This window comes from Sphaerodactylus townsendi, linkage group LG04, assembly GCF_021028975.2.
Source record: "Sphaerodactylus townsendi isolate TG3544 linkage group LG04, MPM_Stown_v2.3, whole genome shotgun sequence".
Classification (NCBI taxonomy): Eukaryota; Metazoa; Chordata; class Lepidosauria; order Squamata; family Sphaerodactylidae; genus Sphaerodactylus; species Sphaerodactylus townsendi.
In genome coordinates this window covers 122,238,889-122,261,930 of record NC_059428.1, presented here as the reverse complement: position 1 = coordinate 122,261,930, position 23,042 = coordinate 122,238,889, and the positions used below count along the sequence as shown (strand labels likewise).

Sequence of the window (23,042 nt, the reverse complement as noted above, 5' to 3'; positions counted from 1 at the left end):
ACATAAAATGGAGCAATGCAAGGGGAGCTGATTCCCCTACAGAAGCACTGTGGATATCAATACCAGGGGTGAAGCATATGGATTTTAACATTAGGAATATATTATGATCCCTGACCAAAGCACAGAGGATTCTGAGATGGAAAAAAAAAATTAGAGAGGCCAACAAAGCAAAAAATGTGGTGGTAATGGGGTAGATTTTAACTATCCCCATATAAACTGGAAAAAAATGCATGTTCGGAGTCATAGTAAGGAGAGAACATTCCTGGATATGCTAAATGACTGTGGCTTAGAGCAGATGGTTATGCAGAACCAACCAGGAGATGTGATCCTTGATCTAATTCTATGTGGGACCCAGGACACAGATGGCGAGGAAGTCAGTGTTGTTGAGCGTGGGGAACAGCGACCACAATGCTGTCAGATTCAGTATCTCTGCATCTCTTGAACAAGTGACAGCTACTAATGGTTACATTTGCCTTCAGAAATTTCTCTCAAAGATGAGGATAGTGTAGGAAGCTGAAAGGAAAATCAAAAGTCAAAACTGTCCAAGATGCTAGGAGGCTAAATAAAAACACAGTCACAAAAACACAGCTGGAATGTGTTTCACAGGTTAGGAAAGGCAGCGCCAGTCAAAGCCACCATGGTTAACAAAGGGGCGTTGAGAATTATTAGGAAAAAAAAGATGTCTTTTGAAAATGGAAGTCAGCAACCCAACTGATAAAGAATACCAGAGAACAAATGGTGGCAAAGCAAGTTAGCTCTGTAAAGGGGAGGCAAAAGTTATGAGGGAACACATGGCTGTGAACATCAAAACCAGCTTAGCAAGCAGTTCTTCAAGTACATCAAAAGCAGGAAGCCAGCAAGGCGGTAGGCCCAGTTAGATGACAAAAGGAACAAGGGTGTGCTAAAAGATGACAGGAGATTGCAGAAAAGCTGAATGAATTTAGCATCTGTCTTCACCCAAGAGGAGGTGAGGAAAATTCCTGCACCTGAACCAAGCTTCTTAGGAGGCGAATCCGAGGAACTAACAAAGATAGTGGTAGACAAGGAAGAAGTTCTGGCAGCCATTGATAAACTAAATGTTACCAAATCCCCTGGCCCAGATTGCATTCACCCAAGAGTTCTTAAAGAGCTCAAGCATGAAATTGCTGATCTTCTGTAGATAACACAATGGGTAGCGTGGGTAGCGTGGTGGGTAGCGTGGTGGCCAAGTTTGCAGATGATACCAAATTATGTAGGGTGGTGAGAACCACAAAGGATTGCGAGGAGCTCCAAGCGGACCTTGATAAATTAGGTGAGTGGGCTAAGAAATGGCAAATGCAGTTCAATGTGGCAAAATGCAAAGTGATGCATAGGAGGGCAAAAAAAATCCAAACTTCACATACATGCTACAGGGGTCAGTGCTATCAGTCACAGACCAGGAAAGGGATTTGGGCGTCTTAGTTGATAGTTCCATGGGAATGTCAACTCAATGTATGGCAGCTGTGAAAAAGGCAAACTCTATGCTGGGGATAATGGGAAAGGAACTGAAGTCATGCAAAGATTGTCATGCCCATATATAAAGCTGTGAATGCGACCGCGCAGGAATTACTGTGTTCAGTTCTAGTGTATCTCAAAAGGATATTGAAGAGACGAAAAGTGCAGAGAAAGGCGGCGAGGATGATTGAGGACTGCAGCACCTTCCTTATGAGGAAAGGCTGCAGCGTTTGGGACTCTTTAGTTTGGAGAGGAGACGTCTGAGGGGGGATATGATTGAAGTCTATAAAATTTTGCATGGGGTAGAAAATGTTGACAGAAATTTTTCTCTCTTTCTCCTGCTCTAGAACCAGGGGGCATTCATTGAAAATGCTGGGGAAGAATTAGAACTAATAAAGGAAACACTTCTTCCGCATAGCGATGTGATTGGTGTTTTGGAATATATGTCTGCCACAGGAGGTGTGGTGATGGCCACTAACCTGGATAGCTTTAAAGGGGCTTGGACAGATTTATGGAGAGAGTCGATTTATGGCTACCAATCTTGAGTCCTCTTTTTTGATCTGGGATTTGCAAATGCCTTAACAGTCCAGTGGAGCAGCAGCCACAGAAGGCCATTATACCACATCCTACATGTGAACTCCCAAAGGCACCTGGTGGGCCACTGCGAGTAGCAGAGAGCTGGACTAGATGGACTCTGGTCTGATCCAGCTGGCTTGTTCTTATGTTCTTATGTTCTTATGTTCTTAAGTCTCTCCTTGTCCTCGGTTTTTGGAACACTTTGATCAATGGTTATTGTGTGGCTTCTTATGTAAAGAGTTCACTTGGTAGAGAGCATAGCAATGTTCTTAAAATGAATACTTTCTGTTGCTGTGTCTTGATTTTCATTTCAGTTCTTTTGGTTTGAGAGTGAGCTATATTTCCTGGTTCATACACTGCGGTAACACCGTTAGATTTTCATTTCAGTTCTTTTGGTTTGAGAGTGAGCTATATTTCCTGGTTCATACACTGCGGTAACACCCTCATTCTGAAATAGAGGGGGGCCTCATTTGCTCAGAAGGCAGCTAGGCATTTGCCATTGCTTAAATCATTCCTTGGTGACCAACAGCGTAACGTCTGAATCAGTTCATTGTGTTATCTACAGAAATTTCCAATGGTCTGAAAGCAGAGGAATTTCTGTTCTGGAGCTCTGCTTCATGTTGTCCAGAAAGAGGAGACAGAGCCGCTCTCTGACATGCAATCTTAAGTCCTTTTTTATAAGCCAGGGATAAGCTGATGATGTAATTTGAGATGGAGCTACTGTAATGCGTAGGGCTTTTGTCCAAAAATGTTTCAGAAACTTTCATTGGTGCAAAGGGTGGGTTTGGTGGGCTTCCGCTGATTTTCTTGTAACACCAATTTTGAAACATTAGTTTCAGCTACTGATTAACTTTTGGGGTCACTTCAAGGTGTTGGTTTTAACCTTTAAAGCTGTGAGTGGCTTAAGAATTTAAGAACATAAGAATTTATGAAGAGCCCTTCTGGATCAAAGTGGTGGTTTAACTAGTCCAGTATCCTGGCTCACACAGTGACCATTCAGCTCCTTTGGAGGTCAAACAGCAGGGCATAGAGGCCAAAGCCTTCTCTTGAAGTTGCTTCTGAAACTGGTGTTTCAGAAGTTTACTGGCTCCTCATAGAGATTCCTTTCAGTCGACATGGCTTGCAGCCATTGTGAGAGATGTATTCTCTATGAGTCTTTCTAACCCCCTATAATACTGGAATAAATGCTTCCTTCTAGTATGAAACTTTCTACAATCTTCTACAAACTTTCTACAACTTTCTACATGCAGTTTTGATTTGCTTCCAGGAGTAACAGGGCCTTTTCTGCAGCGCCTCCGAAGTTTTGAAATGCTGTCCTCCAGAAATCTGCCTGACCTCTGCATTGTTATCATTCTAAAGTCAGCTTTCTTTTTTTGTCTCCGGCTGTCCCCCCACCCCTGGTTTATTATGTGGCAGCTGTTCAGATTTTTTTGGTTTTGTTCATTTACAAACGCTATTGGTTTGATTAGAATTTGATTTATTGAGCAATTTGATAATTTTAAATGTGTGTTTATGTTGAAAAAGGGCACATAAATACTGAAAATAATTGGGGGCCGGGGGAGAGGCTAAGTCTACATGTTGTTCTTATTCTTAATTTATAAAGTTGCACTTCCAGGTTGGGAAGCATTTGGAGATAAGGGCGGTGGAGCATGAGAAGGGTGGTGTTTGGGGAGGAGAGGTTCTTCAATGGCTTATAATGCCATAGATTCCACTTTCCAGAGTGGCCATATTGTCCGTGGAAACTGATCTTTATTGCTTGGAGATCAGTTGTAACCCTTGGACATCTCCAGCCAATCCATGGAGGTCGGCAACTTTATTTATTTAGTCCAGGCTTTGTGCTGGAGCACCATTGTACAATAATTAACTGGAGGTGATTATATTGTTGAAGGCTTTCACAGTTGGACTCAACTGGTTATTGTGGGCTTTCTGGGCTGTATGGCTGTGGTCTGGTGGATCTTGTTCCTAACATTTCGTCTGCATCTGCGGCTGGCATCTTCAGAGGAGTATCACAGAGAGAAGTGTGTTAACTTCTTTCTGTGATACACATCTGAAGATGCGAGCCACAGATGCAGACAAAACTTTAGGAACAAGATCTACCAGACCATGGCCACTCAGCCCGGAAAGGCCACAACAAACAGTGGAGGTGAATATTTGCATTGTTGCCAGCATGGCTAAATTGGCAGAGTTTCTAGCATATTAACTCTCAGATTTCTTCCAGGAATCCTCAGTTTTGGGTTATTGCACACTCTGCCCCAATGGTTTCTTGTCCCCTTTAAGCCTGTTTCTCAGCCACGTTTTCATTCTGTATCCAGGTCGGTCAGTGGAAAGCGTGTGTGTTCATACTGTAAGAACGTTCTGGGCAAAGGAGCGGCCATGATCATCGAATCTCTTGGCCTTTGTTATCATTTACATTGTTTTAAGGTGAGAGCTGGGCAAAACACTTGGGAAGTGCAGGAGCTTTGAAACCCCTGATCGCATGGCAGCTTACTTACACGGTGGTAGTAATCAGCCGCATGTGACACGGTGCAGCGATCTGGTTAACTCCCTTGTAGCGAGAGGTTCAACAGATCAAGATAGTATTGTAAGCAGCCTGCATACTGTCCATCAGAAGTGCTCGGTGCCAAAACTGTCTGCCTGTGATTCTCTCGTGCCATATAATCACTATGTCAGAGAGAGGGACAACTTGTTTATCTAACCTCACTAATTCTTTTATTTATTTTTTTAGTTTACACCACTTTGCTGGGTTGCTTGTGGCACACATTAGAATCTCTGTTGGCAACTGCCTCTTAACATTACTAACCACACCTCTTGCCCAATCGGGTGAATAGTTCAAGGGTCCCCTTCTGATAGCCCTTGCTAATTGTTGTTCTTTCTCTTGGCAGTGCGTTGCTTGCGAGTGCGACCTTGGGGGGTCTCAGACGGGAACCGAAGTCCGCATCCGAAACAATGAACTCTTCTGCAATGACTGCTATCTCAGATTCAAAAGTAAGGCATTCCTTCCTGAATAAATGAATCACAATTTGCTCATGACTCCCACTGTTGTGTGTCGAAGACTTTTAAGAGCGTCCCACCCAGATGTACGAAGGGTGGTGACAAATTTCTCATTGTGAATCGGCACTTCATTTGTCGTCTGTTGGGAGCCAGAAGGGTTCTTCATCCTTGGATTTGTGGCGCTCCTTTTCTGAATGTAAACAATGGAGTACCCAATCTGAAGCAACTACTGCAAGAGCAGTGAGAAGCACTGAACTTATCAGATATTTAAAGTACTAAACAAATTAATTCCAAGTTGTAACAAGTATGGCTAATGACCAGAGGCGTAGCTGGGCCAGAGTGCACCCGGTGCGCACTCTGGCTTTTTTGCCCCCCACACAGCGCCCCCTTCCCATGGCGCCCCCCTGTGACACCCCCCCCCCACACACACACACACTTACTTTAGCAAACCGAGCAGGCTGGAGAACAGGCCTGCCTGTGTTCCCTTACAGGCTGCAAAGGACCTGGTGGGAACTACATTTCCCAGGATACCCTGGGAAATGTAGTTCCCACCAGGTCCTTTGCAGCCTGGAAGGGAACAGGCAGACCTGTTCTCCAGCCTGCTTGGTTTGCTAAAGTAAGTGTGTGTGAAATGCCGAGTGGTCGGGGGGGTTGTGGGGAAGCTGCTGGGGAATTGTCTGCTCCCCCCTCGTAACCCAAAGCCATGCGCCCCGTGCACCCTTTTCAGTTTTATGAATTCATTGGGACTGTCTTGTTTAGAAATACCAATAAAGCTCATTCTTGCTTACACTCCTAATCTCGTTTTTCCATGTTAATGCTTGGAACGAAATTCTTCCAGGGGGAATTGGATTGGATGTTAAACGGTAATGTGTACCTAAGTGTTGTGGTGTGACTCTGCCGTGGTTTCATATGACGGACTTATTTCTGTCCCGGCATCGCATACCAGCATGGATGCTTATGTGCTGTCTTTTCTAAAGGGGGGAGGGAATTGTCAATATCTGCCCTTTTGAGTTATAGCAACTGTATAAGTCAGCAATAGAACACTTGCTTTCCATCCACCAGCTTCTGGATTCAAGACCTGCCCTTCCAAAGAGAACTGAAAACTAGATGGTTTTCATTCCAGTACTAGGGATGACATGAACTAAACCGACCTTCTGCATGCAAATGTTTGCAAAGTGGTTGCATAATGTAATGATAGCAATACTATTTAGGCATTTTTTAGCAACCTTTGACTCAATTCTGGCATAATTGTGATGACTAGAGCCCTCTGTCCTTAGTGGCATTTGAATTATGACTTCATGACTGAATATTTCATTTAGCTGTGGTATTTTAAGGCTCGATTTTGATTACAAATAGCCGTGGTGGGTGGTGTTCTTTGCTTGGATGCCATCACTAGATAACCATTTAATATTACAGAGAAATGTTAACATTGATAAATAGAAGCCCTTCCCCTATATAGCCAGCAAGATTCAGCAAGAAAAGAATGATTTAGATTTTAATGCTGCATAAGCCAGAAGTTAATAGCTGATTGACCATTTCAGCCCTTTTTAATCTGGCTTTTTCCCCTTGTTTCAGTGTCTCAACAAGGAGGCTGAGTCTTTCTTCTTAGGAAAGGGCCCCATTTCAAAATATGCTTAACAACTAATGCTGCACAGTAGAGATCTTGGGTTGGTTTTCACTATCTGATGGACTATGACATCATGAGATGTGATCTCCATATGTGTATGCTCTGTCGAAGGTTTAATATTCAATATGGAGTTTTTGTGTCACCTGTTGTCACTTCAAACTCATTGGTAGGGTTGCCAGATCCAGATTGGGGAACTCGTGAGTTTTTGAGGATGGAACCTAGGGAGGACAGACTTCAGTGGGGTCCACCCTCCAAAGCATCCATGTTCTCCAGAGGAACTTACCTCTAGCCTGGAGATGACCTGTAATTCCAGGGGATCCCCAGATCCCACTTGGAGGCTGTCATCCCTAAGAGAGAGGCCAGCATCACATGGAACCCAAATTTTCCGTATTGAAATCCGCCAGTGGGTAGTATTATCTGTAGGCAAACTCTGAAATCCTTGGCACTGGAAAACAGAAGGAAAAATCTCTTCAATTTTATACCAAGAGTAACCGCGACAGCTTCATTCAGATTGGATCTTCTTGGTGCCACTTGAGAGTTCCAGGGCGCAGAGGAAGTGGTTCCCACCAGTTAATCGGCTTGTTTCCTCTCACTTTCCAAGGACACCCTGTAAGATCACCCGAGATCCCCAGGCATCACTAAATACCATTTTGAGAAACACTGGCTGGATGCGGTTTATGTTAAATCTGCCATTTCCTGTTTGTTTGATTTTCTTATGTCCTAGAACCTTATATTAAACCGCTTGCTTTTATTTGGTTAGTCTGCATCTATGCCTTGCATGGATTAAACCCTTTACTTGCCCTCTTCTATTAGGATTCATCTAGATTGCTCCAACTTTAGGGGATCAAGAGGGCTGCTTCCATCAGCCTTTGAGCCTTTCGTGGTAATGCGATGGCAATGTGAACTTTGAAGTTTAGCAATGAGAAACAAGAAAATAATTTGTGCTGTTCAAGGAGCTTTTCAGCTATTTAGTCTTTACATTTGCATAGGTTTGCCAGTCTGTAGGTGGCATCTGAGGATTTATCAGTGTTACAGTTGAACTCCAGCAGGCAGAAATGAGTTCCCCTACAGAAAATGGCTGTGTGGTGCAGTGGTTAAGAGCAATGGACTCTTATCCAGTGAACTGGATTTGTTTTCCCTTTCCTCCACAAGCAGCCTGCTAGGTGACCTTGGGCTCGTCACAGTTCTCTCAGAACTCTCTCAGCCCCACCTACCTCACAAGGTGTCTGTTGTGGGGAGAGGAAGGGAAAGGAGTTTGTAATCCACCTTGAGTCTTACTACAGGAAAGGGAAGGTATAAATTCAAACTCTTCTTCCTCTTTGGAGGAGGCTTTCTATGGCATTTTACCAACCCTCCCAAATTCCTCCCTCCCCAGATTTCACTATCCCCACTCCTGAATCTCCAGGAATTTTCCCACCTGGAGCCAGCAACCAAACAATTTTAGGCCATAAACAACGATCCTTGAAAGTCTGCTGCCTACTCTGCTAACCTGTTATCCCTGCAACCCTTTGCTTGTTTTCCTTCAAAGTTTTCAGGCTCTGACAGTAGCTAAACTGATGTGTTTCCCACCATAGCTGGATTTAGTCTCAATAATGTTTTAAGTTGGACTATTGTGTGCATAGGAGTGACCTGTTATTTCTAGAGCTCCCTCTATTGGCTACATGAAAACATAACTGCATTTGAAAAACACTTTCCCAGCTGTTAAGAAGTCTAGATGTCTGAAAGGCAGCGTGAAACTGCTTCCCTCTCCCCCCTGCATTAAAAAGAAAGCTTTTAGAAATCTGTGAATGGGGCAATTACTCAAAGTTTAACAGTTGCCTTATTTAAATGGCCACCCACTTTAAATTAAATCTTTCTGTCTCTCTCTCCCCCTTTTTCTCAACAGCTGGACAGCCAACCAACATGTGATAGAAACCTAAATACGAAAACTCTTCTACAGATAACGGAGGAAGCTGCTGTTGTAGATCTATAAATATATATATTGTGTGTGCGTTTTTTAAGAAATATATATATTTTTGCCTGTTTAGATTACGTAGAAAATGCATTGCATACTTTCAACTTAACATTTAGTTATTTATAAGGAAGTAATCGTAGTAAAACTCTTCTGGACAAAACACACACACACAGTTTGTTCATTGTACACTGTCATAACTATATACACAAGTGAGAAATCAATACCTGGGAGTCAATGCGTCGGAACATTGGAGGCTATGTCAAATAGCTTTAATTTTTCAATTATGTACGAAGAGGCTATTTTTGAGTTTTTAATGCTCTTTAATGAGCATTGTCGAAAAATAAATATGGATTTGTACTTGCAGTTTCTAATTTTGATGTACATTCTCCAGGGTTCCGCAGAATTATAACGAAATTGCATTTGAAGACACACAGTGGTGGTTGTTGTCTGTATTTCAGTTTCTAAGCCTAAGTCATATGATATTTTAAAAGACTAAAATATAAAATTTCAGTCTGTTTGCTCGGGGATCAGTATTTCATTGTGCTTGAACAATTAAATCCAGTGGGGGGGGGGAATCATTTGTGAGTTTTGTTTTTCCTTTTTAGGTTTGAAAAATGCAACTCCATATTCACCTCAAGTAAATGAGATTGAATATTTTTTTCCTCCTCTTGACTTATTTTGTATTTGTAAATAAAAGTTGCTGAAGCTGCACTGAAATAGATTTCTTGTATTTTTACCTTCTTTTTGAGGGAAGAACGTCTGCAGGAAAAAACTGTTAGACTTGGGTATAATTTCATTTTGGTAAAACAGTTCTTAGCTTAAGCTACCACTGCTTCTGTTTATCTATACCAGGGTATCATAAGGGTAATTGAGCTAAATTTTGACTGAATATCTCTAAGTTTTAAATAAAGATAAACTTGTTATAACAGGCAATCTGGCTTACAATCTGTGGATCATATTCTTCCTTAATCATATAATATAACCTTTTTAATTAAGTCTGTTGAAAGTTTGGGTTGATAATTTAATGGATGAATGGATGGATCTTGATAGGAAAATATTATCTGTAATGTGAGGCCAAGTTCAGTTTGCAACGTTCTCTGGCTACCTTTAAAAAAATCAGTACAAGAATGGAGAAACTGAACGCACTTTACCGTTTCTAATGTTGTATATGTTTAATCATTCAGAGAATTTGAAGGCAATTTTCTGTTGATACTAGCCTGCAAAGCTACCAAAATGCTATTAAAAACAGTAAACTGCAAAAATAATAGCATTTTCAGTACAGCATGTTTTTCAGTGTTTTAGTGCTTTCCAGCGTGGTATAGTGGTTAAGAACAGGTGGATTCTAATCTGGAGAACCGGCTTTGATTCCCCACTCCTCCACCTGAGTGGCAGAGGCTCATCTGGTGAACCAGACGTGTTTCTGCACTTCTATATTCCTTCTGGGTGACCCTGGGCTAATCATAGTTCTCTCAGAACTCTCTCAGCCCCACCTACCTCTCAAGGTGTCTGTTGTGGAGAAGAAGGGAAAGGAACTTGTAAGCCACCTTGAGTCTCCTTACAGGAGAGAAAGGTGGAATATAAATCCAAACTCCGCCGCCTTCACCACCACCTCCTCCTCTTCCTCCTCCTCCTCCTCCTTCTTCTCCTTCTTCTTCTCCTCCTCCTCCTCCTCCTCCTCCTCTGACTTATTTGCTGAAGAGCCTTAAGGTGTCTGGCAAAGCATGTGTTGCAGTGTGAATTCTGGGAATGTTCTAGGGTGTGGACATGATTCACTTTGTCTTGGGGCAGACCACTTGCTCCTTACCATGATTCCATGTGAATGGAGTTTATACCCTCTCACATGCACACACAATTCCTGGATTTTGCATAGGGGCATGGGAAGTAGTGAACAAGCTATTGTTCAGGTTTCCCAACTGCATCAGAGCTTCTTAAAAACCTTGATAAGCTTCCAGAGAACCCGAGGGTTTCCCCGAAGTTAGTTGGAAAGACACTGCTATGTTGATAACAAAACATGAAGCACGAGAATCGTTCTTATCTGCCCTGAGTTTTAGGTGAGATATTAAAATGAATAACTATTATAGACAGAGGGAAACTTTTGCAACGGCAGATTGAATCTGCAGCAACCACGATTGTTCATTATCCGCCCAAGCAACTTTGTTAAAATGGCAGCAAGCGTGGATGGTGATAAATGGAACAATTTCTGATAAAAGTACTTGTCAGTAGCTCTTTAATCATATGATTTTATGATTAGAAGTTGTTTGAAAACGTTATATGGGCATCTTTACAAAATGTATCAACCTTGGTGTAGCTCCTTGGTTCTCTTAAAAAGTCAAAGACCATCACAAAGTCAAATTGTGGCCCTATCTGCAAGTGGAATTTTGTATACTGAAAACTTGAGAACAGTGCTCTGCCCTAAAAAGAATCTTTTGGGTGATGAATAGTGTGTACTCTTTGGTTGTGTTTATATGTATGTGCTTTGCCCTAAGGGGAATAATGTGCTGCTTTTATGCTTCTGTGGGGCAGCATGGTAAGCTGTCACACTGGAGTCAAAGCTCTACTCATGACCTGGTTCGATCCCGACAGAAGACAGTTTCAGGTAGCTGGCTCAAGGTTGACATAACCTTCCAGCCTTCTGAGGTTGGTAAAGTGAGTACACAGCTTGCTGGGGGTGAAGTGTAAACAACTGGGGAAGTCAATGGCAAATCATAGCCTAATAAATGTTCCGATGTGACATTATCCCGTGGGTCAGTAATGACCCAGTGCTTGCAGAGGGCACTGACTGTGGCCATTTGTGCACAGTGTTTCTCCTCGGCTGCAAGCCCACCTTCACTTTGGGAAACTTTTTCAGTTATGCTGCAGGTTTACGACACCACTGCACTTCTAATGAATGAGAGGACAAATTTTCAAACTCCATCCTTTTCCTCTCATTTGCCAGGAATCTGAACTTGAACGAGTGTACTCCTCCATTTCTCCACCCACTTTCCACTGGATTCTCTCATTTCCCTCCCAGCATTCCTCCTTTGGTTGCTACTATCATTGCATCATGATTAAATGCACAATCACAAAGTCACTAATCTTTATATACATACATATACGTATATGTATATATGTATGTATATATATATATATATATATATATATATATATATATATATATATATTCTCAACATATAGAAACACAAAAGGAAATAATAATAAACATAAACACTTTCACACCTCACCATACCAGTACAAAACACAATCATAAAATACAAAAAGAAGAGAACAAGAAAATATCCAAATAATGACTTCCCGTTGTCTCACTATTGAATTCTAATCAATTCTAGGTTCATGCATCTAATTAAAATAAAACATCTTATCAGTTACACTCTATATTATTTCTAATATACTATTTCAGTCTGCCATTTTTAAAAACTCTTAAATCCTGCCATTATTTCTCTTCTACCATATTTTCTCAATAGGTAGTCTGTAAAAAGTTTCCAATTTTCTACAAATTTCGCTATATTACTGTTCTTCATTAAAATTGTTAGTTTTGCCATTTCTGAGTATTCTGTGACTGTTGGAAAGTTCATCTTCTGTATCTGTTGGGAAGTGTCTGTCACAACTCAGTTATAAAAGGGTTAACTGTTGGTATGTAAACAAGTTGCTAAAGTCACTGTTTATGACCTGATCTGATCTATTAGCTATTGGTCAGTCAGATAGCCATTGCTTACATGCTGCCTCCCCTGGATCATGAGGGGCGGCGGGGGGGCTTGTTTTAAGACATAATCAATATTCTGTATAGTTAATGCTTGTTCCACACAGCATCGCCATATCATAAAATTATCTTTCTCTAATCTCCTTAGTGGAAGGAGACCGGGACTCTGACTTGAGTGTACCAGGGTGTGGGTTGTGTTGCCTCTTGTGCTTTCCATCAAGGAGGTTGCATTTGTTGACATGACTCCAGCTGTCCTTTTGCCAAACAGCACTTGTAAAAATTCACACAGCCAAGTAGCGAAAACTTTCTTTCTCCCTTTCTCAACTCAGCAACTGACATCTAAGAGTCTCTTCTCTGCAGCAAAAAGGCCATTCTGAGCCAACAATCTTTGTTAGGTAGGTATGTGTGTGTCTTATTAGCAAAGTAGAAAAGAAGAGATAGATTCTCAGTTGCTTTTTATATATGAGTTTACTAACCATAAAGGGTAATATAATAGAGATAATATAAGCAATCCTTTCTTTCCTGTCGCACATCTACATTACTGCACATTTGGTTACATCTCGGTACCTCTCTGCTCTTGTGCTCATGGTCGTGGGGGTGGCATCATGTTTGCTCAAGCAAAGAGACAGAGTTAACTTTATAAATTCAGATGTACGTGCTCACTAACATGTAAGCAATGGCTATCTGACTGACCAATAGCTAATCAATAGATCAGGTCATAAATAATTATTTCAGCAACTTGTTTACATACCAACAGTTGACCCTTTTTATAACGGAGTTGTGACAGACACTTACAAAATCCCAACACAAACTCCCTGTTTTTTTTCACAAACAGTGAGCCGGCTTTTTTCAGGGGTGCTTCTCCCAAAGCACATTACCCTGTTCATTGCGCTACATATTTCTCTCATGTTGTGGCAGCCCACCTGCCATGCTGTTCTGGAGGCTTCCTTATCCCTCAGGAAAAGCATTTCAGAAAGTGCAAAAAGTGGAAGAAGGCAGGAAAGTTATGTTATGCCAAAATGGAAAATGACCTTTGGATCCAACATTCATCTTTCAAACCTCAAAAAACCAAAGATGTATTGGGTCCAAGTCTCAAAATGGTGCCCCCCCCCCCAGTGTACAAATCATTAAGTTTCTTTATATATTTTAAGTCACAAGGTGGCAGTGTTTAGGTACAACTGAAGTGATATTATGTCCTCATCTCTTCAGTGATCGCCAACTAGTCTTTTGAAATTAGAAGGCAAACTGATCCTTGTGATGGGACTATCTCAAAAGGCTTTTGCCAAAATGGTCTCTTTGGCTCATAGGGTACCTCTTCCACAGCTAAAATTAAGACTGGAGAGATGGAAATACCCGACGGGTTTCTGAAGGTTAATAGTCTGAGCTGACCTGAGGGTACTTAATTCACAAATAATCTCAATAATAATAATAATTTTAAAATGTTGTAACTGTTGGAAAGGCAACTGGTCTAGCCACTAGTTAAGTAGCTGCCGGAGGCAATTTGCAGACCCGACCAGGTATGGGCTGTGGTGTTTTCTGCAAGGTATTTAAACAAGCTTATAAAATAAAAATGATGAAAAGCTGACACCTTGAGAATGTTAAAATAGAAATTAGATTGAGATTCTCAATGGTGCTGTAAAATGCTGATCTTTTGCTCTGATCGTCACACTTGGCTGCTTAGAGACTATCAGACTATTGCAGAAACTGCTTTCCAAGGGGAGTCGGGGTAGATGGAAGTCGTTGACTGAGAACAAATCATGCCTTTGCTACTGAATTCCTCCTTGTATATAAATATGCAAAATCCCATTTACTACGACATTCCTCCCAAGTGAAAGTAGCCTGAAAACAGCTACAACAAATGCCACCCTCAGACAATGTGCTGTAAAGGTTATTACACACTTGATTCTTGATAACACATCAATCAATCATAATAAACAGTAAAAAACCCGTAAAACAGTAAAATAAAAAATAAAACAAGAGAAAGACTGATATACAAAGCAGAGAATACAGTGTTAAATAAAAAGTAAAAAAATTGCTGCTGGCTTTTGATCATTTCCAAAAGGAAATCCGCCACCATCACACAAAAGGAAGGATCTGGATTATTGCTCAAGTAAAATAATCGAAATAAGTCAGGGAGATCAGTTAAAATTAAAAGCGTAAAACCCACATATTTGGATCTGATTTCCTTGAATCTAGACCAGTACAATAATTGGTGGGCCAAAGTTTCAACTAAGCCACCAATACACAATCTATTTCACTTTTCTTGATTGTTAAATCTACTGTGTAACAATGCGGAAGGCATAACATTAAACCTGGCGAGCATTATAGCTCTCCTTTGAGCAGCGTTTATTAAACAGTACAAGTAGTGAGCCATGTGACCCTGTTCAAATGGAACTGAAAAATGCAGGGGAGAGTTTGTGTGAATTGAGGCAAGATCAGGTGACGATAACAGATTGGGAAATTGTTGTCTTTCAACTCTAGAGATGTTGTTTAACTGCTCTGACTAGTTAGCCACCAGGGATCTTTGACAAAACCCTTTGGATTTAAACACCTAAATCCAGTAGGAGGATCTTTGCTTTGAATCTGTTTCCTGTGTCCCACTTGATTTCTGGGGAAACTAGAAGAAGAATTATTTGATTTTTTTCCTTTTCTTTTAAAAGGTCAACTGTAAGGTGGGCTGACTTGGATTAGCGGTGGTAGTTTCTGTCCCCTCACCTTTTCCCTAATAATAGACCCAGACCATCTATTTGTCCCTCTGAAGGACATGTTTATGCAGCTTCATACTCAACTGGTAACAGGAGCCCCTTGTTTTTGAAGACATTTCATTTTCTGCCTCTTTTCAGCAAGTCTCCTGAACTTTTAACAAACTCTACGGGGCTACAGATTCCCTAAACAAGATATGTACACTCAGCTGGATTTCACTTTCACTCATAATGGTGGAGACTTCGTATTTTGTGAACAATCTAGTGAATTTTATTAGATCCTTTGAAACTCAGGTTTACACTGCAAGGGGGCCAGAAAATGTTTCCCGCCAGTGATTACAACGGATGAGCAGAAAATACCTAGGATTGCTAGGAGGGAATTAAGTGAAAAGTGCCCCCAGCTCAGTTTTATGGACATCTCAATCACATCTCAAACTTCAGGTACTCTCTGAAAATTACAAGTGATTGCCAACCATGGAGGAAATAGACTGGAGAAAATGGCTGTTTTGGAAGATAAGACTGTATGGAATTATATCCTGCTGAGGTCCTTCCACTTTCCAAACACTGCCCTGCCAAGGCTCCACCCTAGGGCCGGACCAAGGGGGAGCTTCCTCCGGGGCACGTCCCTGCCATGCCCCTGCCTGCCTCCACCATGCCCCGGAATGCCCCCGCATCGGTGCACACCCAGTGCATTGCGCACCCCCACCACCATCTTGGCGCTACGCCACTGCTACACCGCCAAATCTCCAAGAATTTTCCAACCCAGACTTGGCAACTGTAATTCATATGCCAAAAATATCCATTGTGTGACTTGTGGCGGGGAGGAGCTACTGCAAAAGGGAAAAGCCCTTTCTGCACAAACCATTTTAAACATTTTGAGGCAGGACACAAAACATTTCCTTCATGGAGGTCTCAATTGTCTTTACCCCCAAACGGTTTATTTGCAGCCTTAATGAATTCTCTTTTAAAACAATTCTGAATTTAAAACGTTTTCAAAACTTCTTCAGTTGCTGTGCAATTTATTTACGTTTCCCATACTTCTCTGCTTCCCCTGAACTTCCTTCTTGGTGCCATTTTTCCAGCTCACTCTCCATTCTTATTTGCTCATTTCTTTTTGTTTTGTTTTTGTATGTTGGGGAGGGGCAATCTTCAAGGCATTGATTGTAGGAGGAAAAGAGAATCGCAACAAGAAGCTTTGAGCCATTAAAGCATTGATTCAACGCTCGACTCAAAACAAAAGGGAAAAATCACTTACTAGTGGAATCGTTTCGAGGATCTGAGTGCGAACATACATCATCAATTCAACACAGAATGCAAAACAAAAGGGGGGGAAATGTAATGGTGAAATCATTTTGAGGGGGGTGAGTGTGAACATCATGGTATAGAGGGGGGATTGAAAATGTAAATGATTTCAATCCCCCTCTTTACCCTGATGTATGTTCGTTTTCAAAATGTTTTCAGTCATTTGTGCGGAAAGCGCCAAAATTTCTATAGCAGTATCCCTCCCTATTTCTTATCAGTCAGTAAGTGCTATGTGTGGAAAGGAATGTGGTTGTTTTTCATGCTTCAGGATGCCTTCTTTGAACTGGCAAAGTGCTTTCAAATTGGCAGTTCTAGCAAAACAGACCAAACAGATGCTCACCTCTCTTCATGCTTTGCCTTGCAAATAGAGGAGAGAGGGCATCTCAACAGGTTACGTTTTCTGATTAGATCAAGGTGTATACTGAATTCTCCCTGTTGGTGTAATTTCTGGGAGCAGGAATGACACCAGAGGAGTTAAGCGTGTATCCTTCTTCCCTTCCTTTTCAGCTCTGATGTAATAATCTCTGAGTAAAAATTGTCCCTGTTGCCATTTGGCAAAAGGAAAGGCCCTTTCCCCACTTACCTTTGACCACCCTTTGCTGCATGCTGCTCTCAGCGCGCGGCATCTCTGGTGTGCGCCCGGGCGTCCCCACGACCCCGCGCTCTGCGCAGGGTCATCAAAAGGTGCCGTTTTGAGGAGCACCAGGGATGCCGCGCGCTGAGGGGGCGCGAGAGCAGCAGCGTCGGGGCGGCTGCGCTGTCGCCGCCCCTGTAGTGGGGAGTGCCCCAGGACCCCGCACTACTTGAGGAGAGTAGTGCGGGGCTTAAGGTAAGTGGGGAAAGGGCCAAAGTTATTTTTGTATTATGTATTAATATCATTTTGTGTTCATGTTGAACTGCTTTGCAAAACTTCTGCAGATCCATGCAGTGGTGCATTTATTATAATTTTGATTTGGACAGGCAATAGTCTATCCTTGAGCAGAGTACTGTGGATGGTATTACCATACATGAGCCACAATTAGTTAATTTGAGTGTACCATTCTCAACACATGGCTGAATATGCTGGCCACAATGCTAAGCAATGTGTTCAACAGATCTTCAGTTTTTGGAGATGTGTATCCAGGTTTGAGGATCTCGGGAACCAAGATTTATTCTTCTATATTACGTGGAGCTGATATTTGAAGGCACTGTGTTATTTCTGACCTGGAATCCATTCAAAAGCCTAGTGTTGAGAACCATTTGCATGCTTTGAAGGGAACACCATCTGTTCTTCTGCATGGTGAACACGGAATGAATATTCACAAATATTGCATCTTTAAAACATCTTTACGGCAGTCTGGAAGAACAAACGGTTTGCTTTGAACAAGAAGAAGAGTTTGGATTTATACCCCATCTTTCTCTCCTGTAAGGAGGCTTGAAGTAGCTTACAACTCCTTTTCCACTTTCCACAACAGACAGCTTGTGAGGCAGGTGCAACTGAGAGAGTTCTGAGAGAATTGTGACTAGCCCAAGGCCACCCAACAGGCTGTGGAGGAGTTGAAAAAGCCAATTCACCAGATAAGAGCCCACCACTCATGTGTAAGAGTGGGGAATCAAGCCCAGTTGTCCAGATTAGAGTCCACTGTTATTAACCACTACACAATGCTGGTTCTCCCTCGGATGAGTCATCAGTTTCTGATGAAGTAATGCATCTCCCCCCCTCCCCAAACCCCCTAACTCATTGGTGTTTGTTCAAAATATAAAGCAACACCACAACATAACAGCCAATATAAAGCAACACCACAAAAAAGCCTTACTGAATCAGATTAGTGACCCATCTAGTCCACCAACTTTAAAAAAAAAACCCACAGAAAAAAAGCGATGCAGTGGACCAGAGAACCAAAACCCAAAGAAACCTGCTACACCCAGATTGCTGGCTAACAAAAATCATATAAAGAGATATCAGTGCAAAAAGTGCTGCTGAACAAGAAGATTGTATACCCCAGCATCAGAATTAGAAAACAACGTGGGTCCTTTCTGTAGTCTAAGACTAAGCCAATGAGGAATTTCGTTAGATAGTTCTCCAATACTGAAGTGGCATGATATTTCATTTTGACTCTCTGGTTCTTGAGGTGCAAGAGTTGAGACCAGTGTGACTCTGGCAAGGTAAGATTGCCTTCCCGATCTATAGAGACCTTAGGTAATATCCTATGATGCTCTTCAGCGGAGAAGGTGAGTGAATTGCGTCAAGTCGCCATGAAAAGGACGGTCTTCTCGTTCCCCCACCAGCTTTGCGAAACTTTCCTGCAAGCTGTTTGGAATCACTATATGCATGAGAACAGCCCGCTATTCTGTCCTGCCTTGAGATCTAGTGTGCCTAGACCTTTTTGTATACCTTGTTTTACTTGACTGTTTATGCTTGCCAGCTGGTTAAGCATCTATTTATGTTACCTTATCTTCTTTGTGTTATATATTATGTGGCGGAACTCCTGTGCACTTTTCATTAAAACTGAGCACTCTTTGTGCTGATATCTTTTTACATTTATTTTGTATTATTTATTTACACCCCTCCTTTCCCCCCAACAGGGCTTGGCATAGAGATTCAGTATTTCATTCTTTTTAGGCACAGGCTTAATAATACTCAGTTCCAGTTCTCAGTTCCAGTTCAGCTTAGATGTTAAATAGCTATTACTTAGATAGTTCAGTTCCTCCAACTCAAGATGTTCTGGAAAATGATTTGTTCATGCTCAGAGTTCTAACACAGACTTGATGCATATACTCAGTACTGTCGCACAATCCTCACAATTAGAAAACCCTCAACTGTACTGGGGAAAGTCGAAGGAAAACCCAATACTCCAGACCAACTGGTATCCAGGAACTCTTCTCACACTAAAAACTATTTCTCCCTGGTTTATATGTATGGCACTTCAGCTTGGCCCTTCGATAAGCCCTTCCACCAGTTCTCTCAGTCTGTGTATATTAATGCTTTCACTCAGCTCAGGCTGATGTTAGTAGATCCAGTCACAGCTTGACTGAACTACTCCCCTCAAAGATGATTTGTTTTAAACACAGTTAAGGTAGATAGCTCCTAATACCAGGAACTCTAAAGTCAAAAAGCTTCTCAAATAGTCCTGCCATGGAATTAACCTTCTCCCCCTCTTCATCATCTAGCCATTAGGCCAGAGTGCAGAATGCCACAGCCAATCAGGTGGCTTCTCCTGTTCCTAAATTTTTATGCCTCACTCTGATTGTAAACAAACTGGCACTGATGTACTTTTAAAAATCACACTTTTCCCTCTGAAGTCAGTCACAGCATGTTTACCAAGTGTATGTGTGTGTGTAACCTGAGCTTAGTGTTGCTGTCCTTTACACACTTTTCTTGTTGTTGTTCTGAAACAGGGATTTTCCGAGGACATATTGGAGAATATTTCTTGTTTTTAAAATTTCCAGCTTAAAAGCCAAGGTTATGCAAATTGTGCATTAAGGAGAATTCTTTGAATGGGATCACAAAGGAGGTAATTTGGCTGCAAAACCTATTTTATTTTTTTTAAGTTGTTCAGGTTTCTGCTGGTGAAATATGCAGCTGTTAAAGGCAAACTGAAAATTAAACTGATACTTGTTTCTTCTATAAATTATAAAAACTGCAGCATGCTATTACAATATAAAACCTGACCAGAATATGTCCCCCCCCCCCCCCAAATACTTTTCTCATTTTCTCATTTCACACTCCAGGTAACTTCTTTGTGCGTAAAAAGAGTTGGTAATTGGAAATGTTTACTCTCTGGTAATTGTTGTTGAAAATGTCAGACTAATTTTATATAGGAATGCATGATGCTGTTTGAGAGCTATCTGTTTACTTTGTGCAGCAGTTTTAAAAATATAATTACTTAGCCTTGTTACGGTTTTGGTATTTAGACAAGATGTTGCATGGAGCTTAATTTTTGACATAACATTCATGAGAATCATGGTGTTTACTGCGCATGTGCCCAGTGTCCTCCACTCATGCAAGAAGACTACCCCCTTTTCTATCAACACACCTCTTGGGTTCTTGCAGGATTAAGCAGATTCATGGAATATAGGTCTATTGAAGAAGAGGAGTTTGGATTTATACCTCACCTTTCTCTCCTGTAAGGAGACTCAAGGTGGCTTATATGTTCCTTTCCTTTCATCTCCCCACAACAGACACCTTCTTGTGAGGTTGGTGGGGCAGAGAGAGTTCTGAAAGAACTGTGACTAGCTCAAGGTCACCCTGCAGGAATGTAGGAGGGCAGAAACACATCTGGTTCACCAGATAAGCCTCTGCCACTCAGTTGGAGGAGTGGCGAATCAAATCTGGTTCTCCAGATTAGAATCCACCTGCTCTTAACCACTACACCACACTATTGCATCAGTGGCTAACTGCAATGATGACTGAAGAGAACTTCGACATCCAGGGCCAGTAGATCTCTGAATGTCAGTGCTAGGAGGCAACATTGAGGGAAGTCTTGGCCTCTATATCCTGTTTGGTTCTCCAGAATAGCTGGTTGGCTATTGTGTGAGAAGATGCTGGACAACATGCCCTGGTTTGATTCAGCAAGGAAACTAATTAGGTGAGAAAAGAGATGAGATGGCGAAGGATTGCATTGCATATCGCACATTGCAGTGTCTCTTTTAAACTGGCAATGCTGACTGTTTCAAGAAGGCAAATCACAGCATCCCTCTTCTTGCAAGGATTTTGCTGCTCAGAGACCAGTGTAAATTTCAGTTGGCTTTAGATGATCCTCATGATCAGCCCAGGAGGAATGGTGCTCGTACCAGTTGGCCTATGGACATGTCATTTACTACAAGGTTCTTGAACAGCTGGCTTTTCCAGCAAGAGTAGTTAGCAAGAAAATGGAGCCAATGAAGTAACAGTAATCTGAAGAAACAATGACTGACCAGTGTTCCTTGTCTCTGGGTTCTACAAATAAGTGGGTTCTAGATCAAATCAAGCTTGAATTCTCCCTAGAAAACGGGTCGGCAACCCACGGCTCGTGCGCCACAAACGGCTCTTTTGTAGTGGTGCGGCTCCCAGCGTGGCTGCCCATTCCTGGGGAGTGTGTGGAGAGGGGAGAAAAACTGCACGCTCTCCACTGGAGCGGAGAGCGTTGAAAACCCCTTCCCCTGCAAAGGGGGGGAGAAGAAAGCGGCGGCCAGCTCAAACCGGGCCGCCAACTGCACACTCTCCGCTGGAGCGGAGAGGGTGGAAAAACCCCTCCCCTTCAAAGGGGGGGGGGGAGAATAAAATGGCACCCAGTTCAGGCTGGGGCGGCCAACTGCATGCCCCCTCTCCTGCTTAAAGGTTAAAAAACCAAAATATGCAGTATTATCTTCATTTTAAATGTCAAAAAGTATTTGCGGCTCTATGTGTTTTCTTTTCCCTGGAAAATGGGTCCAAATGGCTCTTTGAGTGTAAAAGGTTGTTGACCCCTGCCCTGGAAGCTAAATTGACTGAGTAGAGACTATCATACTTCAGTCATAACATGAGATAACTAATCTTACAAGAAAAGGCAATAATGCTAGGAGAAGCTCAAGGCAATAATAAAAAAAGGAAGAGAGAACATGAGATGGATTGACTCAGTAAAGGAAGCCATGGCCTTCAGTTTGTTCAGGCCAGAGAAAGGCATTTAAGTATGGAATGTTTGGAGGTCATTAGTTCATAGGGTTGTCATAAACTGGAACCAATTTGCCGAAAAGTAACACACAATTACAAAATTGATCTCAATGGATCCAAGAAAAGAATTGTATAAAGTTATGTTTTCAGTAGTATCTCACTCTTCATTAATTAGTTTCCATGTATGAATCCTCCTTTGCACTGTCATCTTTTGGGGCAAGTTCTAATTCCAGAGATGGTTGAACAAAATGTTTCTGGAAATGAACAAAATATTGCAGTTAGCTATTCAGTTAGTTAAAAGACATCACGTTAATTTAGTGCTGCGAAAATAGCTATCATTGTACACTGAAAGAAATCAGAACTTCCAATGTGTGACTGGCTCAACCATACCTGGAAGAGATGGCTCTAGTAAAAATGAAATTGACACATTACCAAAGAGCAAGCAGAAATAATCTTCATTATCTGGATTTTAAAAAAATATTGTATTATTTTAACTAGGTTTTGGAATGACAAATTAAGACACGGAACTTTTCCATGAGTTCTTACTGAAATGTTGGCACTTGACACAGTTGGAGTAGTAAAAAGCGCTGTGTATCTTTCCTGAGAACTGTGTTAATAGTTCCATAATCTAATTTAGCCACTTCCTCTTCCTTTTTTTCTTTCCATTTGCTTTTCCTTTCCCCCTTCTCGTTAATGTAATTTGAACGTGTGTGTTGTTAGATTATTCAGTTACGGGGAAGGCAAAACAGAGCACCTGCAATAACTTGATCAATAGTTCATCTACAATAGCAGGAGACGTTAAACATTATTTGCATTGATTTTTCTTGAAACAACAGCAGGTTTTTCATAGCAATTTTTTTTCAAACAACAGCAGGTTATAAATCAGAGACTGTTAACTGAATCAGATGAAACAGGCCGAGGTCAATAGGTAAAAATTTAACATGCTGATTCTCATTAGCTTCTCTTTGGTTAGGATAGTGTTCTTCCTCCCAGTAAAACTTCAGAGTCTATGGATGGATTTTGCTGATACTGAGAAACTCACTGATCACATTATTTCGAGGGTTAGAAAATAAATTTCCCTTGGATCATGTTGGCTAAATGCCCATCCA

General features: G+C 41.6%; 1 protein-coding gene across 9 annotated transcripts in view; it reads left to right on the top strand.

The window, feature by feature from the left end:
• The window catches only part of LMO7 (LIM domain 7), a 199,779-nt gene extending 190,225 nt beyond the window's left edge, over positions 1-9,554 (top strand). For 8 of the 9 annotated variants that reach the window (XM_048492310.1, XM_048492318.1, XM_048492319.1 and 5 more), the window contains 3 exons: positions 4,362-4,470; positions 4,932-5,034; positions 8,553-9,554. In XM_048492310.1, the coding sequence (XP_048348267.1) occupies positions 4,362-4,470; positions 4,932-5,034; positions 8,553-8,575 (235 nt within the window). In that variant the 3' untranslated portion in view covers positions 8,576-9,554. The remainder of the gene's footprint in view (positions 1-4,361; positions 4,471-4,931; positions 5,035-8,552) is intronic. The other variant, XM_048492313.1, reaches the window with a different exon arrangement.
• Positions 9,555-23,042: the final 13,488 nt, after the last annotated feature.